Source organism: Podarcis bocagei (genome assembly GCF_964188305.1).
Source record: "Podarcis bocagei genome assembly, chromosome: Z".
NCBI classification, from domain to species: Eukaryota; Metazoa; Chordata; class Lepidosauria; order Squamata; family Lacertidae; genus Podarcis; species Podarcis bocagei.
In genome coordinates, this window is record NC_138140.1 from 49,464,863 (window position 1) to 49,483,797 (window position 18,935).

The window sequence follows — 18,935 nt, forward strand, 5'->3', positions numbered from 1 at the left end:
ACACACACAGCTCGAACCTACGGTGGCCGGGAGCCAGCCGAGCTTCCTCCGGCCTCCGCTCAGGGCTGACTTCCGTCCTCTCTCTTTTCCCGCCTCGGTCTATGGTTTTCCTTGCGTAGGGGAGGCTTCCGTGGCCAGCGACTGGGGTTGATGGGAGATGTAGTTTCCGCGGCTTCCCAGACTGAAAGAGGGCATTAGCTAGCCTACCTCGCAAGGAGGTTGTGGAGATTTGGAAAAACAAAAAACGGTTGCAGGCATTAAGTCTGGTTTGGAAACGTAGAGAGTTGTGCCTGCCCACTGAGGGGGGGAAAGAAGCCTCTTCCCCAAGAGAGGAGGTCGCCTGGCATAGCTCAGCAGCTCTTTCTAATATTTTGAATTATTGTGATTTTACTGAATTGCTGATGAATTTATCATCGAGTTATTTATATGTTACTGTATTCAATGTTATAGTGTTTACAATGTGTGTGTGCAGTGCTGTTGCGATTATTGTGAGCTGCCATTGACACTGTCATGTTGGGATCCCTTGCAGACGACGGCCACAGTGCCTGGAGACAGTCAGGTCATGTATCCAGAACAGTGCCTAGGGGAGGAATGGCTGCTGGGAGGAGCGCAGAGAGAAGAAACGCCTTGCTGCAGATGCAGCAACACAATCAGACACCTTCATCTGCCCCACCTTGCAACAACACATGTCTCTACCATATCGCTCTCTGCAGCCATAGCAGGTGCTGTAATTCTCCAGTGCTTAGACTTTACCCTCAATGGCACATTTTTCCATTGTCTTGCAAGACTGATGGATGCCGACAATAACAGCTTTGAGCTCAACATTTGTTGTTGGAAAAGCAGAATACAAATATTAAATCAAGATCAAATCATTAATTTGATCAATTCATCAGCTAAAAACACATGTGATGAATCAGTTAAGAAGGAATTTCTCCACTCAGATGACAGCCCTAGGAATAAGACAAGCCTGTGTGACCTTAGGCCAGTTTCGACTGAGGTGATGGCTGAGGTTTTTGAGACCATACATGAAATCAGCAGCACGAACATCATGCATCCCTGCTCCATTACTCATTTACTCAGAAGGAATGACCCCTGAGTTCAGAGAGGGTGACCACACAATCCAAATAATGTATACAGTGGTACCTTGGGTTACATACGCTTCAGGTTACATATGCTTCAGGTTACAGACTGCACTAACCTAGAAATAGTACCTCGGGTTAAGAACTTTGCTTCAGGATGAGAACAGAAATCATGCTCCGGCGGTGCGGCAGCAGTGGGAGGCCCCATTAGCTAAAGTGGTCTTTAGGTTAAGAACAGTTTCAGGTTAAGAACGGACCTCCAGAACGACCTCCGGAACGAATTAAGTACTTAACCCGAGGTACCACTGTACTCAGAAGTAAGTCCTATTGAATTCAGTGGGGTGTTGGAATGCAGGTGGTGCTGCGGGTTAAACCACAGAGCCTAGGGCTTGCCGATGAGAAGGTCGGCAGTTCAAATCCCCGTGACGGGGTGAGCTCCCGTTGCTCGGTCCCTGCTCCTGCCAACCTAGCAGGTTGAAAGCACGTCAAAGTGCAAGTAGATAAAAAGGTACCGCTCCGGCGGGAAGGTAAATGGCATTTCTGTGCACTGCTCTGGTTCACCAGAAGCGACTTAGTCATGCCGGCCACATGACCCGGAAGCTGTACACCGGCTCCCTCGGCCAATAAAGCGAGATGAGCGCCGCAACCCCAGAGTCGGCCACGACTGGACCTAATGGTCAGGGGTCCCGTTACCTTTACTAAATAGGGGTTAGGGTTACACTCTTACTCTCTAGGGGCATATGCCTGAACACCCTTGTTCATTCACAACATCTGGGGTTCAATCACCTCATCTTCCAATGTCATGCATGCTATCATCTGCCAGCTATGTTCTGTGGAAAAAAATTAATGGTCACAAATTTTGGCATCAGCTATGACAATATTTAAAAGCCTTTTGGGGGGAACATTTCAACCTTCCAGTTCTTTCTGTAAGTGATTCTAGAGAGCTCATCCTAGAGCAATTTCAACAGGAGGCTGCAACATGAAACTGCTGAGTTACAAGCTATCACATCTGATTGAATCGAGATAAAGGATGTTTAATTCATATTTGTTCATTTCCTTGTCAATGTCAGAATGCCTGTGTTATCAACAACTTGCTTATGTTACATAATTATCACCGCCTGTGTTTTTCTGCATTTCATGCAGTTAAGGCAGACATTCATTTATCACCCTGATTTCTTAGTTCCAGTAGGCAATTCAATCACCAAAGCATGATGTCACTGGTATGGCAGAACAGAGGCAACGTGTATATTCCTGCATGGACCTGGGAACGTAAAGCATTTCCATTCACACTTCCTATACTTCTACATGCTGGCGCCCAGCAGCTGTGGCCATCCAGTGATTCACTCATACTAGGCCACAGGAGAACAAGGTGGTAGAAAGCACATATTTTTGCATTCAAAATGTTCCTGGTTCAATCCCTAGCACCTTTTCATCCAGAGCTGGTACCTCTCTGAGGTAGTTTCCAGGTTATCAGCTTATTGAGTATTCATCCTGCTTTCTTTGCAGGGAGATTAGATGACATCAGATATTTCTTAAGCATTCATTCTGCTTTGTTTGTCGGGAGATCACAAGATGTTGTGTCAAGCAGTTGCTGCCCCATATCAGCCCAGATACATGCTATTGGGCTAGTTATGCGTGCTTTCTGAGTGACACATCGTTTCCCATCAGGGAAAATGAAAAGCTAGCTAAAGTTGAGATGGTGACAGGGAAAAGAACACAAATTTGTGGCCAGCCTGCTGAAAACAACAGCTCTTGCAAAAGCTAACGTGGATATGCTCTCTTATGACATACCACTTCCAGAACATAGCACTTTCAAGGTAATACTTTCAAGGTAATACTTTCAAGGTAATACCTTGAAAGGTGTTACCTTACTTGTCATATCGCCCATGGCCACGCAGGCAGGCAGGCTTTGTTCCTTGGCAACCTGCTTCCAGGAACTCCAGAATTCTCACAGGTCACCATGTGCCTGAAGGACACTGTATTGAACCAAAGGTGAAATTTTCCAGAAGCTCTGCAAACGCCATCTTGGTATTCAGGATAACCCTACAATTAATTGGTAGTCGTTGCAAGAATGAGCTCATATATGTTTATGTTCCCTTGCTTTGATGTATGCTAACGAGCTTTCTTTGATGTATACTAATGAATTTGCTTTGATGCTGCACTTATCTGCAGACCTTGGGATGTTGGGCTCTAGGCCCAGAGAGGGGAGACGCTTTGGACAGTTGCCACCTATGGCCTCACCAGCCAGGTGTGAGGGGAGGTTCTGGACAAATTGACGCAAGCTGTCTTTTGTGTAAGTAATGCTTAGCATATTAGCACTTTGCAGGCAGGTCATGATGACCTCTCTCTGTTGCTGTTTCCATCCCATGTCTGTAAAGACTGTGAGGCTCTGCATGCTGTGTTGTGAGTTTATACCTTTCTCTTAATAAAGCACTTAGAACAGGCCATTCTGGAGTTGTCTCCATCCTTCTTTAGTATCCCTGCATCAAACCACTTTGGGCCTGCAGCTCAGAACAGACATAGCATACTCTTCTCCTAGTTTCTATGTAGGTCAGGGTAGGGGGCTCAGTTTCAGGAGCTGAATGCAGCTCTCCAGCCCCCCTGGGACTTTCTACAGCCCCCCTCCCCCCATCACACACAGACATCCTCTACTGGCCCTGCTTTGCGCCTTCATAGAGTCTTTTTGCCTGGCCTGATTGCTACAATGAAGTTTGATAATGCTTCTTGCATGCCTGGATGGAGGAGAAAGCGTGTGCACAAGCAAGCCTACTGTGCGAAGGTAAAATTTACATTAATTGGTCTGCCCAGTTTTGCCTCTGGCCGAGCCCACCATTGGCATATGCCAAGAAGGTAGGTCTTTGAGAAGGGTGTTCTCCACCCTGGCATCAGGCTGTTCTCGTTTTCCAACTCTGCGAAGTAGTCATTTCAATGGATAGTTATTATCACCACTTCTCCAAGCCTGCAAACTGACCCTTGCACAGCTTCAACGCCCCCCAAAATTCCCTCCAACACCTGAAACTGTTCAGGTGGATCAAAATTCTGCTAGGGGCAAACATACATTTCCCTTGCTTCTGCTCCTTCTACATCCTTTCCCTTTCTGAAAATGGTAGGAGCACCAGAAGAGACTGGCTGCTGCATCAGTCCCAAGGTCCATGTAGCCCAGAGTCCTGCTGTCACTGTGGCCAGCTGGATGCCACAGGGGGAAGCCTGAAATTGTAACCTGAGCACAACAGCACTCTTCCCACTTGTGACTCCCAGCAAGTCACAGGTATACTGCCTCTTACAGTGGAGGGACAACACATCATGGCTATTGACAGCCTCCTTTTCCATGGAGTTGATTTCCTTTGAAAGTCACCTAAGCTGGTGGCCACCATTGCATCTAATGAGAGCCAATCCCATAGTTCAACTGTGCACTATGTGAAGAATTACTTTTCCTTTGCTTGCTCTGAATTGTCTGAATGATGCTGTGCCTTGTCCAGAGCAGGTATGTGAAGGCAACCCCAATTCAGAAATGGAAACCCACACAAAGCCTAGAAGGACCATGACTCAGTCTTGGAGCATCTGCTTGCATGCAGAAGCTCCCAGGTCCAGTCCCTCATTTCTCCAGGTATGGTTGGAAAGATCCCCTGCCTCAGACTCTGGATAGCTGTTGCCAGTCAGGCTGGACAATACTGGGCAAGGTAATCTAATGGTCTGATTCTGTATAAAGCCAGCTTCTTGTTTTCCTAACGCCCAGAGGCTGCAGCTTATATTGGTCTCTTAATGAATTAAACGGCAGAGTGCAGTCTTCCGATGCCATACTCAAGCGCAAAGAGTCTTAACGGCACTTAACAGACCGGCAATTCTTATCACTGCCAGCATGGATGAAGACTGAGCTAGAAGTCAGCTTCCTATGTTCCCCTCACCCCCAACCCTGAGCCAAGCACAATCTCCCAAGAGTCAAACACAACCACAAAAACACTGCCCAAGACGGTGGTACTTTCATAGTATACTTTTCATCTTCCTTTTTATTGAAGAAAGTTTCTTATTCCATGAATGAGATGCAGCAACAGAGACACAAACAAAAGAGGGGATGGGGAAATTCCATACACCGGTTCCCACCACCCTGGATATGCCCCCCCCACCTCCCTTCACCTGCATCCCAATCCAGACAGCTCTGCAGCCCTGGACAGAAGAGGAGGAGCATCAGGCATAGTCTGTCCCTGGCAAACAGTGGGCATTCTTCCTGTAGCACCCGGTTGGTGCCCCTGTTTTCAGCAACACAGATCAGAGCTGGGAACAGTCCAGCCCATTCCCAATTCCACAGGTTGCAGCACTCAGCTGCGACTCACTTCCCATCAGAGTCGTGGCTAGCAGGGGGGGCTTGGCTCTTCTCTCCTTCCTCCCATTCCTCCTCCTCCTCCTCCTCTGACCAGCTCAAGCTGTCGTCGGACTCCTCTTCCAGATGAGCTCCTCTGGCTTTCTGGCTTTCCAAGCTGTCTGTCTCCAGCTGCTGCTGCTGCCGCAACATTTGTGATTTGCCCTGGGGGTGCTCCAGCCTAGCCCAGGTGACAGCGTTTTCCTTCTTCAGGGTAATTTCCACTTTGGAGGGCAACATGTTCAAAAAGCTCTTTTCCACATTGATGACCTGGAGAGGAGAAGAGTGCCATTTAATGAATACTGCTCTGACTCTCTGCTGTCACAGAGCCAAGGCATAGTATGGTATAGAGCTGGCCCTAACGTTAGGCAAAGGAAGGCAACTGCTTCAGGCAGCAGATTATCAGAGGGCAGTCATCACGGCTAGTAGCCTCTTGTAGGAGCCAGCATCATGGCTTCTGGAACCTTTGGCTGCAGGCAGAGGAGAACTTCTGAGGGAAAGAAAGAGGGATCCAATGACTGGACACACTAGGCAGCATGTTTATAGCTGTGCCATGCTATAAGGTCTGCTATGCGAGTGGAGGGCATGTTTAGGCTTCCCCACTGTAGCCAAACTGTAGAACTGCAAGGTAACTGTATTTTTCCTGTGTGTTTAACAGCTGTTCATGGAGTAGGAATTCAATAGCTTTAGCTGTCGTTGCACCCTCAACACAGGCCCCGTCCTGTGTATGTTTTTCATTTTTTTAAAAAATTATAGTTTGTTACCAAGTGAAGCAACCAAAACTTACCCCCCAGAGATCCAACTCTGCCTGGAAAACCTTATCTCCTTCGAAAGTAATATGAATGTCCAGCTGCAGGAAGGGGAATAAAAAGAGGAGGCAACTTCAGTACAATTTTGTCCTGCTGTAGGACCCCCACTGCCACTCCCTGGGCTTTTTTTTCCAGCTGGAACTCACCAGAACTCAGTTCTGGCACCTCTCAGATGGGCGCCATTGCCATTATAAGAGAAAAAAGGCAGGTGTTCATGGTGAGTTCCGGCACCTCTTTTTCTAGAAAAATAGCACTGACCACACCCATCTCATTTTGGAGAATACAATGATCGCACATTCGCCATGCAGGCCAGCACTGCACTCAGCAGCGCCAAGGTTGCTCCAAGGGGCAGATAGCCCTCCTCAGGGCACTGTCTGCCCTTCCTTACCGTTGTGCGGTTGGCCTTCACAGAGCTGAGATTTGGCAGAGGGGTCTTGGCATAGATGGTCACCACCACTTGGCTGCCGGTTTGGTGCCAGTCCTGCCGGCAAGAGACCAACTTCTTGTCCTGCTGCCAAAAAGAGCCAGTTAACATTCCCACCTGCCCACTTCCTATTTATGGAGCAGCCACTTCGCTCAAGGCAGGTGGGCCTTGAAAGGTTGGTGGGGGGGAGGGTATCTTAGCTGCAAAGCAAGGGTGAAGACAGGCAAGGAGCCCCTTTTCATAGGAAGCCCTGTAAGCACACTAAGGTGATTGACAAGCAGAGGAGGAGGATAATTTATTTTCTTTCTTTCTTTCTTTTTTGCATTTTAATGAGAAACTAACCTAATTTGCACTTCTCAACCCAATTCCTGAACTAGAACACAGCTATCCTTCAAATGTGAACTTCACATTTTGCAAAGCATTTCTCCAGCCAAGCAATGTGTTTAAGAGGGGCAAGTATGTGTCAAAATGCATGTACAGTGGTGCCCCGGGTTAAGTTCTTAATTCGTTCCAGTGGTCCGTTCTTAACCTGAAGCACCACTTTAACTAATGGGGCCTATTCTTCCCCCCCCCCCCGATATAGTCTTATCACAACCCTCCTACATCACATCTACTTTCACCATCACGTGCAACATTCAAATACATCTCATACTATTAACTCACTTAAGGTGCAGGCTCTCAATCTCCTTTAATGGATTACTTTGTGTGTGTGAAGGTCATGGGGAAGAAGTGAATGACCAGCACTTCCAAGTACAGTGGTACCTCAAGTTAAGAACTTTATTCGTTCCGGAGGTCCGTTCTTAACCTGAAACTGTTCTTAACCTGAGGTACCACTTTAGCTAATGGGGCCTCCCGCTGCCACCACGGCGCAATTTCTGTTCTCATCCTGAAGCAAAGTTCTTAACCCGAGGTAATATTTATGGGTTAGTGGAGTCTGTAACCTGAAGCATATGTAACCCGAGGTACCACTGTATATATGTGAGAACAACGCATGAAATCCCATCAAAACACCTTGCAGAAATGTGTGCATTGCTCAAAACCGCATGCAAAAATAGGAGAAATTCACACCAGCCCGCTGATTAATTTTAATGGGGATTTTTAAAAATCCAGAAATTTCTGCGGACATGTGGGGAGCTGAATTTAAGAAACGGAGGGAGGAGAGGGGAGAGAGACTGAGAAAACTGAAATGGAGAGATTTGCCCATCCCTAACAGGGGACCAGAGGAGCGTGTGTTCCTCACCTGCTTCTTCACCCAGGTGTGCTTCCCTCGGCTGCAACCCTTTTGCTCCAGGAATGCTGTGAAGTCGGTGGTTTTCATTCCACAGCAGCTCCAGTATTTCATGCTGGGAGGGTGGGGGATCAAATGAACCGATAGGAGAGAGAAGCACAGGAAAGAGGCTGAGAATTAAGCCACCCCTGAATTCTTGCCTTGATCCTACTTTGGCTATTTGAGTGTAGCAAATTGTTCCTAAGCTGTCTGGTTGCCCACAGAAGATTGGAAGACTGGAGGGACATATACACACACAGCACTTAGTTAAACTAAAGAACTCATTCCCACAGGAGGCAGGGATGGTCATGGACTTGGATGGCTTTAAAAGAAGATTGAAAAAATTCATGGAAGAGGATAAAGCTATCAAGGGCTTCCAGCCATGATGGAGGCTATGCTCTGCCTCCACAGCTGGAGGCAGCAATGCTTCTGAATATCAGTTGCTGGAAACTTCAGGAAGGAGGGGTGTTTGCAGGTTTCCCAAAGGGGCATCTGGTTGGCCACTGTGAGAACAGAATGCCGGCTCTTCTTATGTTGGGTTGCCATATGTCACGCCCAGAATACTGCAGCCGAAAGCAGAATCTGGGCGGAAATCAGCTAAATGTTCAGGAAAATCTGCATGTATGGCAACTGATGTCAGCAGTGTTGTTCTTGCCCATGTCCCTCAAAAAATAGCTCAAAAACGTCCAATTATTTTGTGACAACTTTGGGCTTTTCACTGATGGGGAACAATGAGCTCTAATGGGCATTTAGGCTACTTTTTGTCACAAGCTGCCTTGGAATGCATCATCCTCACTAGAATCTACAGGATGGGGGGAGGCAGAAGCTTGATTGACTGGAGTGAGCACAGGGAAAGCATGTGCATGAGGTGAGCTCTATTAAGCAGAAGTATTTGGGGGAGGAGTCCTGGATTTTGCCAGATAGGGATGGGGGTCCAGTGCTGTGTGCTTGATTCCGCACCCTGGAACAACCTGCTCGAGCTGTACGAGTATGATAAAAGAGCTCCAGGGGTATTGCACCCTGCAAAGCACAAGGCAGGAACAGAATAGCCTGTGCACCAGAACACAACTGCTGACAAAGAGAAACCGTCCTCCAGCTGGCCAGCATGGGTTGAACATGGGAGACGAAGCACCCCATGATCCCACAGGCAGGGCTGGAGGAATTGCGCCTTACCCTTCGTGGAAGACAGGCACCCCAGGGTGGAATGTGCAGGTCTCCCTATCGCTTTCTTCTCCCTGGTAAACCTGGAAGATAAGCCAGGGCAGAAAGGTCAGCCAAGCAGCCTTGCGGGAGGCAGAGGCGGCCAAACCACCTCTCTGCTGGCCAGTGGCATAGCGTGGGGGGTGCAGGGGGGGCCGGCCGCACCGGGCGCAACATTTGGGGGTTAGGGTTAGGGGGCGCAAATCCACGGGTTAGGGGGCGCAAATTACTTGCCTTGCCCCGGGTGCTGACAACCCACACTACGCCACTGCTGCTGGCCAGAGAAGCCCCAGGCCCACCCTTTGCTTCCTGATGCACCAGCCACAGCCGTGGGCTCCATTTCCCAGCAGGAATCTTGTTTGGAGTGGAGAAACCATGGATCAAGGCCAGTGGTGGCTGGTATCCTTTGGGATTGGCAGGTGGCATGGAGCCCAACAGTAGGTGGCGCCAGAGCCAATGAAAGACAGAAGCAAGGAATTCCACCTCTGTCCCCATCCTTCCTGCTGCTGACCTTCTGCATTGAGACCTAGGAAGAGGAAACTGAGCAGCCTCCACAGATTGGGCTCTAGGCTTGAGGCAACCTTCCTCAATGTTGTACCCTCCAAACGCTGGACTGCAACTACCACAAGAGACTGTGTGGTATAGCAGTTAGAGCACCGGACTAGGTGGGGACCAGGTTCAAAGGCCAATTTTGCCATGAAGCTCACCGAGCTTCCATGCTAGATAAATATCCCAGAAACCCCATCCTTTCACAATCAGACAGGGTATAGCAATCTCCCCCAACCTGGTGCTCTTCCAAATGTTGAACTACAGCTGACGATGACGGCTGGGAACCATGGGGCAGTAGTCCAAAATGTGCGGCTGGGGTAGGTTGCCTTAAGGCTTGGTCAGAAGTTCACGTCAGAGATGCAAAGTCTCAGAGCAGAGGGTGTAAATGAACAGCGGTGGGGGGGCAGTATTGGGAATCTGAGAAAACTCTCATGGAAAGAGCACAGGCTTGAGGAGACATGCCGGGAGTTTAGAAAGGGAGGGGCAAACCCAAACACAGGACTCACCGCCTTGCAGCCAGAGTTCTTGCAGGTGGTGCCAGCGCTCACCTCCAGGGAAGCTGTTGTGGGGAGGCACAAATGCAAAGATCTTGAGGGCACTTTGCAAACCCCCAAATGATAGCCCCCCCCCCCACTTCTAGGAGCTTAGCCCTGTTGACTCTGCAAAGTGCAATCCACTGCGGTTGATTAAAGTCCAGGGAGATCCTATGCTAACTAACAGCCCTGAGCTTGTAGATCTGGGTGACTGATTTGCTGTGCACTGCTATCAGACCCATAAAAAGGGAGGTGGGCAGGTGAGCCTGTCAATGCTTAGCACAAAGGCAGCAACCCCAAACACCCCTGTAATAAAGCTCATGTTCTAGTGCTGTACTGGATACCAAGAGTTTACATTTTTATCCAGCAGAGCAACAGGTAGCCACTGCAGGCTCCCGCTTGTAGCAGAAAGGGAACCCAGCTCAGATTTTCTAAAATGAAAACATCTGGTTGCTCAAACTGCTTGGACTTCTTGACCTTGGGCCTTAAACAAGATGGGGGAGCCCCCTGCCGCATCTCCACCATATATTTAAAGTGCATAGCTTTCCCACATAGAATACTGGGAACTGTAGTTTGTTAAGGGTGCTGGGAATTATAGCTTTGGGGGAAGGGTAATCTACCATTCCAAAGATTCTCTGGAGAGAGCCATGTGCTTTAAACATGTGTCAAATGTGCTTTAAACATTTGCTGCAGATGCAGTATTATTTGTTTCTTTGGGGGGTGAGTTTTGTCTGTTTTTGAGAGGGGGTTCTGGACATTGTTTGTTTTTATTCTGTGAAAGGGGTATTTTGGAGTGCCCACAACAGTTTCTTAGATTTCCAAATATGCCTGCAGGCACCAAAACTTGGGGGAATCCTTTCCAAGTACAATACCTGTCCTGTACCCCTTTGTAGTTATTTCCCACCTCACCCTCCCAAACCAGCAAGGCTCTTACGAGTGTCTGCTGAGCCTTGAACTGGCGGGTGGTCCTTGCGGGTCAAATCCAGCTTGCTCAGGGCCTGCGCCAGAGATCCGGACACTTTCACAGGCAGCAGCTGTTTAGGCTCATCAGAACTGGAGAACGTTAACAAAATAAAAAACAAAAGAGATTTGATTATATATGAAGATTCAGAGTTACTGCCAAGCTTCATCTGAAACAGGGTTCCAAGAAGGTGGGGACGCTGCTGTTTTCACCATGTGCCACCCCCTTCACAAAATGCACAGTTCACCTGTGGAATTCCCTGCCACAAGGCCCCAGGGCTTTAAACAGGAATTAGCACCAAAATGGGGCCTTCATACCTGGAGGCAGTCTGCCTCTCAGTGGCAGACACTGGGGCATACAACACGGAAGGGATGCTGCCTTCACTGTCTCCTTGGGGGGGGGGGTTGCAAGAGGCATCTGGCTAGCCATCGAGGGGAGCAGTAGGCTAGACTAGAGGGACTCTTGGTTTGATCCAGCAAGAGCCTGTAGCTCAGTAGCAGAGCGTCTGCTTTGCATGCAGAGGGTCCCAGGTCCAGCCCCTCCAGGTAGGGCTGGGAATGTCTCTGCTCAGTGCCCTGGACAGATGCTGTCTATCAGGATAGATGAAACTGAGCTGGATGGCCCAATGGTCTGGCTCAGTATAACAGACCCTGAAATGTCCCTTTTTTCCAGGGACGGTCCCAGATTTACAGAAGCCATCCTGGTTTCGTTTTTGATCCTGGAATGTACTGCTTTTCCTTAAGACATCCCTATTTCCATCAGAGAAATGTTGGTTTTGGCTCAGTTATGTGACCCCCCCCCCCAAATGGAGATAACTATACAACGTTTAAAAGACATATGAAGGCAGACCTGTATAGGGAAGTTTTTCTTAATATTTAATGTTTTATTATGTTTTTATATGTGTTGGCTAACCGAATCAGATGGTGGGGTATCATTATCATTATTATTGAATAGGATATCTCTATTTTCATTGGATAAATGTTGGAGGGTATGGTACAAGGCAATTTTTTAACCCATTGCCCCTGGTCCCAGGAGAATGGCCTGCCCTTTCTCCCCACCTCACCTGGGCCTCTCACGCTCCATCATCTCTGCTGACTTTGGCCCCTGGATGATGACCTCAGTGCTTGTCTTGACCTTTGGCTCGCTCGAGGCCTCCTCTGGCTCTGGAGGCTTCTCATTGCTGTGATAACCTTTGGTGCAGCCCTTTGGGGACAAAATGCATAGCGTCCGGCCCTAGTTTGAACCTCTCCACAACCAAATCAGGTGGAATGCTCAATAAACAGGTCGTCTGGAAGTGCCCAAAGCTGTAGGAACCAGTGGCCCACTAAGCGCCCCTTCACATGTTACAAAATACCTCTGCAGAAGGCACATGATGTGTCCATGTACTTGTAAGCAAAGGAGCACGCCCATATGCCACATTGCCACAGCATATTAGTAGCACTCATTTATATTGTGAGGAAGGTCCCTCCTGCCCTTGAAAGTGAGTGCTCTCCTATTCCATGCACTGGCTGCTTACATCTGCAAGCACATTCATGTGAGTGTCTGCCATAAGAGATGGAGGTGGGGGCCATAGCTCTGTGGTAGACCACCTGTTCTGCACACAGAACATCCCAATTCAGTTCCCAACATCTCCCCCCTAAAAGGATCTCAGTTGCAAAACTACCAAGCGGAAAGAATATATTAGGCTAGGTGGTCCAGTTGGCCTGATTTAGGAAAGCTCAGCTTTATATGTTCAAGACATGACAGATTGATCCAGTGTTCGTCAATATAACATGTCACCATCTGCTACCTTTGCTGAACTAGCCATTTTAATTTAGCTGTTTTGCTAGTGCTTGTTTGGCTGCTTTCCAGTTGTTAATTACCTGCTCTAAGCCTTTGAGATGGGATGGGGCCATAGCTCAGTGGCAGAGCATCTGTTTTGCGTGCAGAAAGTCCCAGATTCCATCATTGGTGTCTCCAAGTAGGGCTGAAAGAGATCCCTAAACCCTGGAGAGCCATTGTCAGTCCATGTAGACAATATTGAGCTAGATGGTCTGGCTGAGTATAAGGCAGCTTCCTATGACTCTAAGGGTCAGCAGGTTGGATATTTACATAAAGGCAATGGTCATCAGAACATCTGCCTGAACCTCCAGCATAGGGCTCATACAGTTCAAAGAAATTCACCCAAAAGAGTGGCACACCAGAGATTGGTCAAAACTCATTTGGCTCACAGGAGCCCGCACTATGGGGTGAAGGGGAAGATCCAATGGGCACAGAACACACCTTTATGGAGAGGAATTCTGAGAAGTCGGTGGTTCGTTTCTTGCAGCAAGACCAGCCCTGGGAGGAATAACATAGGGGTAAGTCCTCCATTTCACAAACACAGCAACCCACAAATGGTTACTAGAGGCAACTAGAAATTTAATACTGGTGTCTGGCAGGGAAAACCTGTGTGCTCTTTTACAGCTAGCGGAGTGGCATATTTTCTTTTTTAACCACCAGTAACACCAGGGGGGCAGGGCAACAAGTCCCAGAATGCAGCATTGATGCTGGGAGGACAGGGGAATTTTTTGCAAACTCATACCTCCAGTTCCCCAGTCCTCACAGAAAATGGTGGGCACAGGACAGATGCTCTTAATTCACAGCCATGGAGCATGAAGCGAGAAAGCCAAGTTCACATCCTCAGCGTACATTGAACAGTTCCCTGGAGAACTGCAGGAACTGCAGTTAGTTAAGGTTCCTGAGAACTGCAGCTCTGTGAGGGAGGGGGTCTTCTATCATTGGCAGACTTGAATGGCGCCAAAATTTGCACACACCCCCAGCCCTCATGCTGCTTTTACAAAACTGGGTGAGGGGGCAGTTCTGCTTTGGGAAAGAGGCATGAGGTTCTGGCAGGGCCCTGGAGCCCTCCCAAGCTCCCATAGCACCCCAAAGTTGGGAATGCATTAACTAGGTTTTGGGAAAGAGAAGGGAGGCTTCTAAAACACTGTCAGAGTCTCACAGCTCCTTTCCAAAGCCCAGTGCCTCTGCCTTCTCTCCTTTCCTTGCACAGCCCTAAATCCTCCCTTGCTCCTAACAACTCACAGTCAGCACCCTTAACAAACTACAGTGCCCAGGGGTCTTTGGGGGGGAGCCATGACAGTTTAAAGTGGTATGATAGGAATTCCAAGGGCTACTAAGCCCAGCCAAAATGTAAAGCAACAGGATGCCCCCCATACACACACATACCTTATGAACAACCTGCTATTCTCATGCCTTATGCCAGTCTCTCCAGACCCCACTGCCAAGTCAGACCCTGCGCAATCCTATGCAAGGATGTGGCACAGCAGTGATGATCTTCAACCCATTGCCCTGCTCTGCTCAACCAACTCACCTTCAAGGCATCATGGAAGATGGGTAAACCCGGGTGGTAGAGGCAGGAGTCTGAGAGCAGGAAACAAAAATGGTAGAAGTCAACAGTTCAGCCAGAAGAATCCTAGAGTTGGAAGGGACCCTGAGGATCATTTAGTTCAACCCCCTGCAATGCAGAAATAAGCTGATGTCCCATAGGGGGATCAAACCTGCAACCTTGGCATTATCACCACCACACTCCAACCAACTGGAACTATCCAGGCTCTCATCTTACTGAATCAGGCCAAAGGCTCATGTAGCCCTGCATCCCATTATCACAGTGGGCAACTGGATCCCTTTGTGAAGTCTGCAAGCGGTATTACTTTTCACACCCCTGGCCCCTCAGATATCCTTCTCAGTGGGCATTCAGGACAATTTGTGCTTGGGGCAGTATTGGGGAGTGGTTGTACATGATCCCACTTTTGATGCTGTTCTCACTCGCAAAGGTTCCAGGGTGAACATGTTGCTGCATTTCCGATCTGTGCATGTCCCATAGCCCCCTGCTGAAATCCTGCAGCTTTTCAAAACACAAACAGCCTAGGGTTTTGTTCGACTTTTGTTGTGCTATGTTAGTTATCGTATTTATTTAAACAAATTACATATCCCTTGACTACAACAGTCTCTATTGTACGATACAAAAAAAAATCAGTTAAAATTAGAAAATCTAACATCCATTGAAGGAAATAACTATGCAGGAAATTATAGATGCAATAAACCAAGCAAAGGCAGGGAAATCACCGGGGCCAGACGCTTCAGGTTACAGATGCTTCAGGTTACAGCCTCCGCTAACCCAGAAATATTACCTCGGGTTAAGAACTTTGCTTCAGGATGAGAACAGAAATCATGCTCCAGCTGCGCGGTGGCAGCAGGAGGCCCCATTAGCTAAAGTGGTGCTTCAGGTTAAGAACAGTTTCAGGTTAAGAACGGACCTCCGGAACGAATTAAGTACTTAACCCGAGGTACCACTGTAATAGAAGAGAACACAAAATTATTAAAGAAAATGTATAACATTCTTTTGGAATGGGAAACGAAAAATGAGGAAGTGAAATCAGTAATAATTAAATGGGCACAAGATATAGGCCACAACATACAATTTGTAGATTGGACATAACTCTGGAAAGTAAATTTGATATTGTATATTGTTAAAGGAAAATTATATGAAGATATAAAAATGAACAGAGGGGATGTTGGAGGTGTAAAGAGGTTGAAGGGACTTTTTGTCATATGTGGTGGGATTGTAAAAAGGTTAAGGTATACTGGGAAATGATTTACAATGAATTTTTTAAAAAAGTTTAAAATAACATTTGTTAAACAACCAGAAGCCTCCCTGTTGGGCATTTTAGGGCAAGACCTGCCAAAAGAAAAAAGGACACTATTTACGTATGCGACGACGGCAGCAAGAATACTGCTAGCGCAGAATTGGAAGACTGGAGAAATTCCAACAACAGAACAATGGCAAGAAAAAGTGGTGAGTTATGCAGAGATGGTGAAGCTGACACACAGACCTCGGGAAAAGGACAACAGGGATTTTGAAAAAGAGTGGGAACCTTTTATGTTATATTTGCAGAAACAAAGGAAGAACATTGATCTGATGGTAGGATTTAAATAAGCATTCACAGTTTTATGGATAGGGAATAGGTAATGTAATAAAAGGAAAAAGTATGATATTTGTAGAAGATGGCAGAATATATGTTGTTGAGTCGTTTAGTCGTGTCCGACTCTTCGTGGCCCCATGGACCAGAGCATGCCAGGCACTCCTGTCTTCCACTGCCTCCCGCAGTTTGGTCAAACTCATGCTGGTAGCTTTGAGAACACTGTCCCACCATCTCGTCCTCTCTCGTCCCCTTCTCCTTGTGTCCTCAATCTTTCCCAACATCAGGGTCTTTCCCAGGGAGTCTTCTCTTCTCATGGGGTGACCAAAGTCTTGGAGCCTCAGCTTCACGATCTGTCCTTCCAGTGAGCACTCAGGGCTGATTTCCTTCAGAATGGATAGGTTTGATCTTCTTGCAGTCCATGGGACTCCCAAGAGTCTCCTCCAGCACCATAATTCAAAATATAATGCAGAATATATAAGGAGGTAAATAAATCAGGAACGGAAGCCGAGGAAAGTCCAAAATTGGGGAGGGAGAGATGTTTATGTAATCTGTATGTTATAAGTTTATTGGTAATGAGAGAAAAGAAAAAGTTTTTTAAAAAATTAAAAATCCATTGAAGGATTTCACCTTTATCGTTCAGTCCAGACACTGAGATCTAGCTCTAAGGGCCTTCTGGGGGGTCCCTCACAGCAAAAAATGAAGCTACGGAGAACCAAGCAGAGGGTCTTTTCGGTGGTGGCACCCGTCCTATGGAATGCTGTCCCATCAGATGTCAAGAAAATGAGTAGCTATATAAACTTTAGAAGACATCTGAAGGCAGCCCTGAATAGGGAAGGCTTTTAATGTGTAGTGTTGTGTTACGTTTTTATTTATGTTGGAAGCTGTCAAGAGTGGCTGGGGCAATCCAGTCAGATTAGCAGGGTACAAATAATAGATAGATAGATAGATAGATAGATAGATAGATAGATAGATAGATAGATAGATTTATTTAGCCTGCTGTAATAATAATAATAAGAGCATTCAGTAGGTGCCAGAGGTTCAACAGGGAGGGGGCCTCTGGCCTCAACAGGAAGGGAATTCCACAAAATTGTGCCCACAATACTAAACACGCTGTGCATCTGAGCCATGGGGGGGGGCAAGAACAGTGCCCCCCCCAGAGACCTCTGTGATCAGGTAGGGATATAAGGGATCAGGTGCTCCCTAAGGTAACTTGGACCCAGGTGGCTAAGGGCCTTGTAAAGTAATACAAAAGCAAAGAGCTCGCCCCAGTAGCATATGGGCAGCCAGCGCAAGCTTTTGAGCTTTGGAATTATGCGCTGGTGAGAATTTATCCCCACTAACTGTCTACGTGCAGCATTCTGCACCGGTGGAACTTCCAGACCAGGCCTAAGAGTAGACCCACATTGCAATAATCCAATCTATAACAGAAGGGGGGGGGCATTTCAACAGCAATAACATGGTAACATTGGGGAAGCATCACAGAACAACTAATAAAACTGAAGGATGTGTGGAGCGTCCACTAATGCACTGTTATTGTCTGTTTTTTCGCTCTGGCAATGCAACCCTGGCACTGAGCAGGTAAACCAAGGCTGTGTATACACCATACATGCTTTCTCCCTAAGGATAATAGGAACTGTAGTTTGCCCCACAGAGAACTACAGTTCCCGGCACCCATAATAAGCTGCAGTTCCCAGGATGCTTTAAGTGTGTGTGTAGCCCAAGAGGTGCTTTTGAAGTAATTCTCTCTGCCTTGGAGACTCCACCTTTTCCCCTCTGGAAGCATACCAATGATACTACAGACTCTGCAGATGACTGAGACATTCTCCTTGCTTGACATTTGCTTTGAACTTGCTGGTTCTATGGCTCACAGTACCTTTAAAGCAACCCCCACCCCAGAACCTTGGGAGCTGTAGTTTGTTAAGAGTGCTGGGAATTGTAGCTGAGGGGTAAACTACAGTTCCCAGGGTTCCAGTGTGTATATGCTTCAAAAGTATGGTGAGTACACAGCCAGAGACACATCTACAAGGTCATGTTTTAAAAGCATTTGTTACTTTTGTGTTTTTAAGTGTTTTTAATCATCTTACCCGTAAATTGCCTTGAGACTGTGGTTTAGTTAATCAACGGTAAAGATTAGTAACAATACTGTAATAACAATATATTGTTGTCTTCTTACAGAGATTCCTGTCCTGTGAACATCAGACAGAAATTTAGCCTCTTATCATAGCTCTGGGGTGATCGCATCACCTGTTGAACTCGCCGGAGTGGCACAGGAAAGCAAGCAAGCGGTAATACTACACACGCGCACACGCGCACATGCATACGTGTCAACTGTTAAAGCAACTCTCCTAACTTACACGCACGCTTCCTTGCAAACAAACTTCCTGCGGTTCTCCTGAGTGCCGTGGGAACTCGCATGGAGTCACGTGGACATCAGAGGCCGCCCATCGCTGGTCCCGGACCTCTGACTTACCTTGCGTGTTCTTCTCCGGGTCAAACTTCTGACCGCATCCCTTGTTGTAGCAGAGCAAAGCCATCTCCTGGGTCGGGGATCCAGACCCTCACAAAGAAAGAAAGGCAGGCAGGCAAGCAAGCCGGGCCGGCTCTGTCACTGTCCAGCACGCATCCCTGTCAGTCAGAGAGGCTCTCTCGACCGGAACTTTCGGGGCTGGGCGAAAAACGAGCCCTGGCTATCTTTAGCAGGCGGCAAGGGGGAGGGCCCTGCAACCGGAGCCCGGCCCAAAGATGGGCATGCAACCGTTCGGCCTACCAGAAGCACTGAACAAACAGGCGTG

General features: G+C 47.7%; 1 protein-coding gene across 5 annotated transcripts; it reads right to left on the reverse strand.

Annotated features, from left to right (window-relative positions):
* Positions 1-5,055: 5,055 nt before the first annotated feature.
* On the reverse strand, positions 5,056-18,865 carry ITGB1BP2 (integrin subunit beta 1 binding protein 2). Of its 5 annotated transcripts, none has more exons than XM_081180523.1 (11): positions 18,614-18,865; positions 14,532-14,581; positions 13,442-13,498; positions 12,243-12,382; positions 11,153-11,271; positions 10,192-10,247; positions 9,110-9,180; positions 7,910-8,012; positions 6,634-6,756; positions 6,224-6,286; positions 5,056-5,706 (listed from the first exon to the last, which is right to left on the reverse strand). In XM_081180523.1, exons 1-11 carry the CDS (start codon positions 18,675-18,677, stop codon positions 5,407-5,409), a joined length of 1,146 nt encoding a protein of 381 aa, XP_081036649.1. In that variant the 5' UTR covers positions 18,678-18,865; the 3' UTR covers positions 5,056-5,406. The 5 variants fall into 5 exon arrangements, with proteins under 5 accessions (XP_081036649.1, XP_081036651.1, XP_081036650.1 ...); XM_081180525.1 differs by having other exon boundaries at positions 10,192-10,244; positions 18,614-18,863; XM_081180524.1 differs by having other exon boundaries at positions 6,634-6,753; positions 18,614-18,860.
* Positions 18,866-18,935: the final 70 nt, after the last annotated feature.

What these genes read in the sequence shown, in the direction of transcription:
- ITGB1BP2 (XM_081180523.1), bottom strand. Translation starts at nt 18,677, where the DNA reads ATGGCTTTGCTCTGCTACAACAAGGGATGCGGTCAGAAGTTTGACCCG. An exon ending in CCCGGAGAAGAACACGCAAG is followed by an intron (nt 14,582 to 18,613) that starts GTAAGTCAGAGG and finishes TCCTGCTCTCAG; the next exon opens with ACTCCTGCCTCTACCACCCG. An exon ending in CAGAATTCCTCTCCATAAAG is followed by an intron (nt 12,383 to 13,441) that starts GTGTGTTCTGTG and finishes TTGTCCCCAAAG; the next exon opens with GGCTGCACCAAAGGTTATCA.